The sequence below is a fragment of the Asparagus officinalis genome, chromosome 3, assembly GCF_001876935.1.
Source record: "Asparagus officinalis chromosome 3, Aspof.V1, whole genome shotgun sequence".
NCBI classification, from domain to species: Eukaryota; Viridiplantae; Streptophyta; class Magnoliopsida; order Asparagales; family Asparagaceae; genus Asparagus; species Asparagus officinalis.
In genome coordinates, this window is record NC_033796.1 from 6,272,053 (window position 1) to 6,281,250 (window position 9,198).

Here is a 9,198-nt window from a genome sequence, read left to right on the forward strand (position 1 = left end):
CTCGTGACTTGTTCCTGTGAATAAAATAAAATAAAAAGACTTGAGTCATGATCTTGATCCCGTGATCAGGATTTTATCTGCATGAAACAAAATATATTCTCAGCGTCCTTCACCACGTTGTCATTCTGCGAAGATGCCCCTCTATGATTATCGTAGCGCAGGGGATCGCTGGAAATCTCTACATGTTTGGTGTTCATCTACGCTTTGGCCTGGAGTTGCCTAGAATATTAGAGTTTTGTAGTAAAGAAGAAAAAGAAAAAAAAAATCCATTCCATCAAATCAATCACCTCGTCTGAGGCAGGCTGTCGAAATAAGAAAAACAAAAATATAGAGNAAATTAGATTGAAAGTTAACACTTCATATATTATTTACCTTAATATATGCATAATGCGTATAAATGGAATAAATGGTTGTTAAAAGAATATATGGAAGTGTAGTATGCAAGTGATCTGTATCAATTCTATGTTCTTAAGCTAAAAAAGTAAATATTGGGATCAAGTATATATAAGAAAAACACCTTGCATTATGAAGATGGAAACAAAATGACTGGGTGTTATGATTGAATATTTTAATAAGATAGAAGCAAAATGACCGGGTAGTGTTGATTGAATATTTCAGGGGAGAAATTCCTACATCCCTCTATACATAGAACTCCTACATATTGTAGTTTCTAGAGGAATTTTCAGGTTACTTTTGTGATGCTCTTCTTCAAAACAGTAAATCTTCATCTTATAATTTTACAATCTCTCTTATGTCAAACAACAACCAACTCTCGCTCCACAGCAGAATAAGTCACTGTTTAATATAGAGTAGCGTTATGGTGCCAATTCCCACACACTACTAGATAATAGTGAAGCCTTTTGAGCAAAGTATTCTTTTTACCAGGTTGAATGAATTTCCAGTAACATCTTTTGCTCTCCTCGTACACTTCTGCAAGGATCAGCACCTGAAGTGAGCCTTAATTCATAAAACGCCCACTGTCTTTCAAATTAGAAATATGAAATACCCCTACCTTACATGATTCATCAATTAGGGAAATCTAATCTTCATTTACATGTGAAACACACGGCAACAGCTTGAAGTAGGTAGTTGATGGTGCTACTGGAAAAGGATGCGTCAATAAGGTTGTTGTTCATACACCATCTTCGCCTAAGATCTTCTCCATATGCAAACCAATCCTTTCAACCTCAGAATAAATCTTATCTATATCAGCATGCGAAGTATCTCCTCTCAAGAAAAAATGAAGCCTACCAGCTATCTCAATCCAACTATAACCAGGTTGTTTCTTGACTCCTTTCTCATTCATCAAACTCCTCAGCCGAGTAACTCCTCTCCATAAGCCAGCCTTGGCATAAATATTCGACAAAATTATATAAGTGCCCGAGTTATGAGGATCCAATTGTATAAGCTTTTCAGCAGCTAATTCCCCTAACTCTACATTTGAGTACTTTTGACAGCCTCCAAGAAAAGCACCCCAAACAGCAGCTTCAGCTTCAAATGGCATCTCTTTGATACATTCATATGCTTTTTCTAACTTGCCTGCTCTGCTTAGTATATCCACAAGGCAAGCATAATGTTCAGATTGTGGAGAGATTTTATATTTTGCTGCCATCAGATTGAAAATATGTAGACTCCCATTTACATTCCCTGTGTGTCTAGAAGCCGATAAGATGCTGAGAAAGGTAATTCCACCCGGTTTAAATCCACTTGCTTCCATTTCCTGAAATAAATTAAGAGCTTTCTCATAATGGCCGTGTTGTGCCCAAGCTGCTATTATGGTGTTCCAAGAGACCTCATCACGGTTTGAAGTTAGTTGAAATGTATAGTTTGAGTCATGAATGCTACCACATTTGCTATACATTGTCATCAGAGCATTACTAAGCGAGACATTACAATCCAAGCTAGTCTGAATTGCAATGGCATGAGTTTGTCTTCCTTGTTGGAGCAAGGAAAGAGAAGAACATGCCATCAGAACTAGGATGAGGGTTGTGTGATCTGGCTGGATGCCTGAAGCTAACATTTCACTGTGAAGCTTTAGGACCTCTTCATTGTGCTCGTTATTTACATATCCTGCAGAAAAAAGAGAGATGCATCAAGATGCAACAGAAACTGAGATTTTTGAAATCGGGCGTTCATATTTTTCTTTTCTAATATATGTGAAATATAAGTCCCTTGGTGTTTTCTCTTGTGCCTCGAATCCACTACATTCATCCTTCATTTCAACCTGTCTTACTGAAACTTTAAAATAAATGAAAAAAATGCTGATCCTTACGTATAGCTGTCACAATTAAAAAAATGTAACAACAATGCAATTATGATTTAGTCTATATATTTAGTTCTCTAAAGGCGTGGTATTCATGGTCTAATGTCCAACCGGAGAGAAGATAAATAAGTCAGGAATCACGATTAAATGTTAAATAGCACTCATTGACCCACGGTAATTTTTTCGATAGATCTGCAAGTTTGTAAGATAGGCAATTAGTGACAATGGCATTAGGCTTTTCCAAGGTACCCATTACCATCAAATTAAGTATAGATTACGAAATTGGGTTAGTATTAAACTAGATTAATTGCCTTTTAATGTTCTTATTTTTAAATAGCTGGAGAACATGGAAGCTTAGTGGACTAACTGGCGGATGCTGATTGATTAAGGTGGGGAAAAAATAACAATTCGAACTAGAAGAGGGATATGAACTGTGTTTATAACTGTCATGGAATTGATGGAGTTATTAAAAACTTTCTGAAGTGTTTAGATCTTCTGCGTTGCCTAGAATCAGACATTAGTTTCTATGAAGGTGAATACAAATTGAAACACGCTGCTATATAATTCACGATACGAGTATCCGGTAACCAATGAAGTTATAAACCATTCGTAGGTTTCATGTTTTTCTGCATAACTTCAAAGTGAAACCTTTGTTTAATCATACCTGACATCATTGCATTCCAAGAGATGAGATCCTTCTCCCTTATCCCATCAAACAAACTCCTCGCACTCTTCACCTTCCCCTCAGTACAATACCCTGTAATCATCGCTGTGACAGCCATGATGCTCTTCACAGGCATCCTTTCGAAGAGCCATTCCGCCTCCTCCAACATTGAATTCTCCACATAACCCCTTATCATCGCCGCCCACGATATCAAATTCCTCTTCGGCATCCCATCAAACAGTTTCCTGGCTCTCTTCACCTCCCCTCTCCTTGCCCAACCATCCATTACCGCCGTATAAGAAATCACATTCCTCTCAGGCATTTCATCGAACATCCTCTGTGCCTCTTCCACTCGATCAAATTTCACAAGCCCAGATATCATGGCATTCCAAGAAGCCACGTTCTTAGCTGGCATTCGGCTGAAGTAATGAAATGCCTCGTCAGGCATGTTGTTTTCAAGGCACCCCGCGACCATCGAATTCCAAGAGACGATGTTCCTTTCGGGCATTAAATTGAACAGCTTCTTGGATTCTTCGATGTCATTGTTCTGCCAGTAGGCGGTTATGATAGAGTTCCAAGAGACGGTATCCCTGTTGGGCATTTGGTCGAACAGTTTGCGGGCGGCAGAGAGATTGCCAGCACCAGAGAGACGCTTGATGTGGAGGTTGTGCTGGAAGACTTGGTGGGGGGAGAGCGCGGAGGCTTGTTGAACATGGGTGCAAAGACATCTTTCGAGATGGGGACGGGCAAGAGCTCGGATCTTGGAGATGGCCAGCATCACGATATCGTCCGGGCTATTTACAAGATTGGTAGTCATCAACGAGCCCCTACCCTGCTGGGGGAGTTCATAATACCAAACCCAACCTCAACATAATAATTACTACCCAAACCATAATCGACACATCATCGTACCAAACGAAGATAGAATTTTGACATTGTCTACAGTTACCCGAGTTTAACAAACCACGCCCGGAGCGCAAGAGACGCTGCTCCAGCAGTCTCATACACTATTGTTATCGTCGTAGCCAGGAAACCAACAACAGCATACTTGGAACCCAAAAAGAAAGGATTCTTTAGGACTTCCATCAGAGCATGAGAGGGTTTTGAATTTTCGTTCGCAATTTAGCATGAAGAGGTTTTAAACCACACTTGGCAGGGCGAAATAAAAAAAAAAAAATCAACTCCAATCCCCAGCACCTCCATTACAAGCAGTTCACCAAATCACCAGGCCGCACGAACGCAAAACCCACATACGTGAACAAATAACTTGATAGAAGTTACAAGTATCAACCAACTACTATTTAACATCCTGCAGAAGTAAGGCTACTTGATCATACGTGAACAAATAACAGAATTAAAAACAAAACAGGGTAAACTGATAGAAGCTTCCTGATGAAGATAGAAGCATCCTGGTGAAGAAAGGCTACTTGATCATACGTGAACAAATAACATAACCAAAACCCGCATGATAAACTGATATAAGTTGCAAGTATCAACCAACTACTATTTAGCATCAGTAAAAACCATCGCTCAGGTGATGGGAGGAACCAAGATGTCTTACAATGCTATTGAAGTCTTTAACATTAGACCAGAGAGCGTAATCAGAGGCACAGTCCACGAAATCCAGCAACAAAAGAAAGCACAACCACCACTAAGCTACATACTAAAGCTATGGGGTTCAAAATGAAAGCTACATAACATGGTTCTATTACAGAAATAAGCGGCAACTAGCTGCAGCGAAACTTTTCAAGTCACTCCACAAAAGCCAGGGAAGAGAGCCAGGCAAACTTAAGCTCTCTCGCCTCTAATCCTCCTGGCAAGCTGAATGTCCTTGGGCATAATGGTGACCCGCTTGGCATGGATAGCGCAGAGATTTGTGTCCTCAAAGAGCCCAACAAGGTATGCTTCGGCAGCCTCCTGCAGAGCTAGCACAGCATGGCTCTGGAAGCGCAGATCAGTCTGAAAAACAAAGGAGAGAAAAACATAGTTAATACACATATCAAACCATAGATTGCATCACAACTGTAGAGAATCAGAAGATGCCAAGCGCAAACCTTGAAGTCCTGAGCAATTTCCCTGACAAGCCTCTGAAAGGGCAGCTTCCTGATCAGAAGCTCAGTACTCTTCTGGTACTTGCGAATTTCACTACAACCACCCAAACCATGAATAGCAAATTCAGAATACGAACCCAGAGTAACACATAATAACAGCAAACAGAGAAATTAACAAAGAATAAAACAATAAGATACAAGACACACCAATAACTTACCGAAGAGCAACAGTTCCAGGCCTGTAGCGATGAGGCTTCTTCACTCCTCCAGTAGTTGGGGCAGACTTGCGTGCAGCCTGTAACCAAAAGCATCGCCGTGTTAAGACGTAACACACTGAAATTAATAATGAATGCTAACCATTAAAGATAACTGATGAGCAAACCTTGGTGGCAAGCTGCTTCCTTGGAGCCTTCCCTCCGGTTGATTTGCGAGCAGTCTGCTTAGTACGAGCCATCTGTTCAATGAAAAAAAACCAAAACACGTCGGTATATACAAGAAAACAATGAAAATAGTTCGCATATTCATCTGGAACATGCAATTAAGAGAATAATCCAATAAATGAGTTATTAACAGAATAACCCTAAATTAAGACAACTAAATTCATAAATACCATAGCCAAAAAACAATCTAGCAGACGTATCCAAATACATGTCACCAAATAAAGATGAGTCATAACCCATATTCTTTATCTAAGACATCAACAGAAGGTTCCGATACCATAATTTATAATTAAATCTCCAAAGCACACCATGAGTTACAAAATTAACAGACTGCGATAATCTTAGCACTAAAAGAGATCGAAAAACCAAGAACGGGAAAAGAAAAACAACCAAAGCGCAAGATTTTGGCAGCAGAAGCCCTAACCTTAAATATTAACAGAAACCCTAGATCACGAGAAGGACTAATTAGAAACAGACCCAAAACCCTAAATTTCGACTATAAAACGTGACAAATACCAAAGAAAGTACCTAAAATTCAAATCCCAGGGAAAACCCCCAAATTTTAGATTTCACGAACTAATAATAACCCTAATCTACCAAGAAAACAACGATAACCGACCCCAAATCATGAACCAGACGAAGAATCAAAACCAAAGGAGGATTCAAATACCTAACCAAGTATTTAATTAAATAATTTAAAAGATAAATCTAGGAATGAAAAAGGAGGAAAGGAAGGAGACGTACCTCAGATTTTTCTCTCTCTTCTCTTCCGCCAAGAAATCCAAAGTGAGACGACGGGGAGGCGAGGTTCTATTTATAGTTTTTTTCCAAGTCAGCGTGCTTTAATCGAACGGCCGTGATCTGCTTTCTTTGTGTTTTCTTTGACGGACGAGATTTGATGCCTAATGTAAGTTCGGATTGCCATGTCATTTTCTTGTTTTTTGATTGGCCCTTGGGTTTGACGCGGATAACCGCGTGATTATCATTAAGCTAATCAGGCATTTTGCTTATGTGCATTGGCGAAATTGCCCTTGTATTTAGAATATAGACGGTTGCGTGTTCATACGTGCTAGTTCTGATCGATCAGGATCGGATGGGTTGGATTTCTTTTGTACTTTTTACATATAACCTCTTTACTTGTATTTTTAGGGCGGTGTTTAGTTCAATTTCTATAAATTATATAGGTCTGTTTGTTACGGGAAAAAAAAGACCGAAAGTGGGGGGAAAAGAAAACATTTTAAGGTGAATTTTGATGTTTTCCTCCACTTTCAGAGGTTTGGTTCGTCAAAGCTATAACCGAAAGTGTGAGTAATTTTTTATGTTTTCCTCCACTTTCCTTGTTTAGATTCTTTTCTTGTGTTTGGTTCATTCTTAAAAGTGGGGGAAAATAGATGAGATGAGATGAGTTGACATTATATTATTGGATGATGTGACACATACTTAGGAAAATCAATTTCCTTGTTTTTTTGGAGGAAATGGATGGAAGAAAATTTTAATGAGATGTGATGAGTTGTCACCATATTATTGGATGATGTAAGTAATTTTTAAAGATGATAGAAAATGAAGAAAAGTGGACAAATTTTCAAAATCGACCGTTTTTCAAAGTTAATCGGCAAAATCGACCGTTCAAGAAAAAAATTAGCAAAATCGACCTTTTTTTGCACGGGACTACTAGTCCCGTGCAGAAAAAGATTGGTATTGCATTTTTCAAACTGCACGGGACTAGCAGTCCCGTGCAGTGCAGTTCTCCCCAAAAGCCCAAGTCCCCACCCGATGCCAATCCACATCTACACCCACCTTCATCACATCTCCTCCTCCCTGCCTTCATCCCCCATCGCAAGCACAAACCTCTCCGCCCTCAAGATCCACTCCTCCGACCAGTCCTCTCCACCTCGCCCAAGATCCGCCAACTACCAACGACCGCCGCCCTTCTCCCGAGCTCTGCCCTGAGCTCACCTCCTCCGCGCGAGCTCGAGCTCCGACCTCCGACCACGCCGAGCCTCCTTGTTCGCCTCCCTGAACTCCTCTCTCCCCGTCGCCGTCAACCCCACCTCCACGAGCTTCGTCGTCGCCCCGAACTGCCGCCTCGCCATCGCCGAGCTCGCCAAGCCTCCTCCCCCGAGCTCCCCTTCATCTCCTCCCTAACCACCGGGTGGGGGCTTGGGGTGGGGGATCAAGGCAGGGAGAGCTCACCTCCTCCGCGCGAGCTCGAGCTCCGACCTCCGACCACGCCGAGCCTCCTTGTTCGCCTCCCTGAACTCCTCTCTCCCCGTCGCCGTCAACCCCACCTCCACGAGCTTCGTCGTCGCCCCGAACTGCCGCCTCGCCATCGCCGAGCTCGCCAAGCCTCCTCCCCCGAGCTCCCCTTCATCTCCTCCCTAACCACCGGGTGGGGGATTGGGGTGGGGGATCAAGGCAGGGAGGAGGAGATATGATGAGGAGATGTGATGAAGGTGGGGGAGATGTGGATTGGCTTCGGCTGGGGGCTTGGGATTTTTGGAGAGAACTGCACTGCACGGGACCCGTTCAGTTTGAAAGTTGCAAAACCGACCCTTTTCTGCACGGGACTGGTAGTCCCGTGAAGAAAAGGGTCGATTTTGCTAATTTTTTTTTTAACGGTCAATTTTGCAGATTAACTTTGGAAAACGGTCGATTTTGAAAATTTGTCCAAGAAAAGTGGGGGAAAGTGAGTTAGATGAGTTGATTGATATGACTCATTTCTTGTGTTTTGTTTATTTTTAAAAGTATGAAATGAGATGTGATGGGATGAATTGTCACAATATTATTGGAGGAAAATTAAGAAAGTGAAGGAAAGTGGGTTTTGGAAAGTGGGGGAAAGTGAAAAAGTGAAGGAAAATGGGTTTTGGATTCTGAGGGAAACGAAACAAACAGACCCATAGGAAAAGGAAAACACCCAAAATATAGATTTTTTTTAATATTTCTTAAAAAATTATAGGATAAGTTTTGAGAAATCAAAAAGTACTATTTTTTTGTGTGTTCAAAACAAGAAAATGGATCCATTACTCTATAAAAATAACAAGTTTTCATTTTCTTTTGTTTGGTTACATATGGTTGTGGATATAGTTTTATAGTAAAATATCTGTATTTGTATCTGAAATATCTGAATACATATTAGTCATACTCTTGTGATAGTTTCGATTCTTAGATTATGAATTTGTGATTAATGTTGATGATCAAGATGTCAAATCTTAACGTTTCAGTTATAATGAACATATTAACGAACTCTTTTGTATCACATGAACTAATTTTTCTCAATACTATCTAGTTTTCTCATATATGTTTTGATTCTGCATGCATATCCGCTTATGTATCTATATGTATATCCGTAATCAGGTCCTATTTTAACAGATATGGATATGAATTTTTCTTACCGAGGTATATTCATATCTATCTGTATCTATATCCGAGATGGATAAGCGGATATGGATATGTTAAGCATCATATCCAAGCCGTATACGGGCCGAATGCACCCTTACATACCGTAGTCACTTGAGATTTGAATACCGCTTTGTTCTGTTCCATGTAACAAGATAATTGCAAATCATGTTGAGATTATACTCATATAGATTGGTTAAGGTAAGCTTGTGTAAGTGATAATCACATTTTTTTTATATTTTTATACCCTTATTATCTATTTTGTTTAAATAAAAATGTCACTGATAAATATGTTTTATCTTAATTTATGGGTTAATAAAAAGTAATGAATAATAGCTCAAAAAGAACTCAAATTTCCTTATTTTTTAAACATTTTTATTAAAG

General features: G+C 40.1%; 2 protein-coding genes across 4 annotated transcripts; both read right to left on the minus strand.

Moving 5' to 3' along the window:
• Positions 580 to 4,152, minus strand: LOC109832784 (pentatricopeptide repeat-containing protein At4g02750-like). 3 transcript variants are annotated; one of them, XR_002244985.1, is made up of 3 exons: positions 2,928 to 4,152; positions 1,018 to 2,070; positions 580 to 930 (listed from the first exon to the last, which is right to left on the minus strand). XR_002244985.1 is itself a non-coding variant. In XM_020400193.1 (2 exons), the coding sequence occupies exons 1-2, from the start codon at positions 3,742 to 3,744 to the stop codon at positions 1,133 to 1,135; spliced, it is 1,755 nt and encodes a 584-aa protein (XP_020255782.1). In that variant the 5' UTR covers positions 3,745 to 4,152; the 3' UTR covers positions 580 to 1,132. The 3 variants fall into 3 exon arrangements, 1 of the variants encoding a protein (XP_020255782.1); XR_002244984.1 differs by having other exon boundaries at positions 1,013 to 2,070; XM_020400193.1 differs by having other exon boundaries at positions 580 to 2,070.
• LOC109832785 (histone H3.3) lies at positions 4,405 to 6,217 on the minus strand. The gene is made up of 5 exons (XM_020400194.1): positions 6,163 to 6,217; positions 5,361 to 5,432; positions 5,197 to 5,273; positions 4,982 to 5,072; positions 4,405 to 4,886 (listed from the first exon to the last, which is right to left on the minus strand). Exons 2-5 carry the CDS (start codon positions 5,430 to 5,432, stop codon positions 4,716 to 4,718), a joined length of 411 nt encoding a protein of 136 aa, XP_020255783.1. The 5' UTR covers positions 6,163 to 6,217; the 3' UTR covers positions 4,405 to 4,715.

Bases quoted from the DNA above. Each gene is read 5' to 3' on its own strand.
- LOC109832785 (XM_020400194.1), bottom strand. From the start codon at position 5,432: ATGGCTCGTACTAAGCAGACTGCTCGCAAATCAACCGGAGGGAAGGCT. The intron at 5,274-5,360 runs GTTTGCTCATCA...TTTTGGTTACAG, and splicing joins GGAAGCAGCTTGCCACCAAG to GCTGCACGCAAGTCTGCCCC. The intron at 5,073-5,196 runs GTAAGTTATTGG...GGGTGGTTGTAG, and splicing joins CCTGGAACTGTTGCTCTTCG to TGAAATTCGCAAGTACCAGA.
- LOC109832784 (XM_020400193.1), bottom strand. From the start codon at position 3,744: ATGACTACCAATCTTGTAAATAGCCCGGACGATATCGTGATGCTGGCC. The intron at 2,071-2,927 runs GTATGATTAAAC...TTTTTTCTGCAG, and splicing joins TTGGAATGCAATGATGTCAG to GATATGTAAATAACGAGCAC.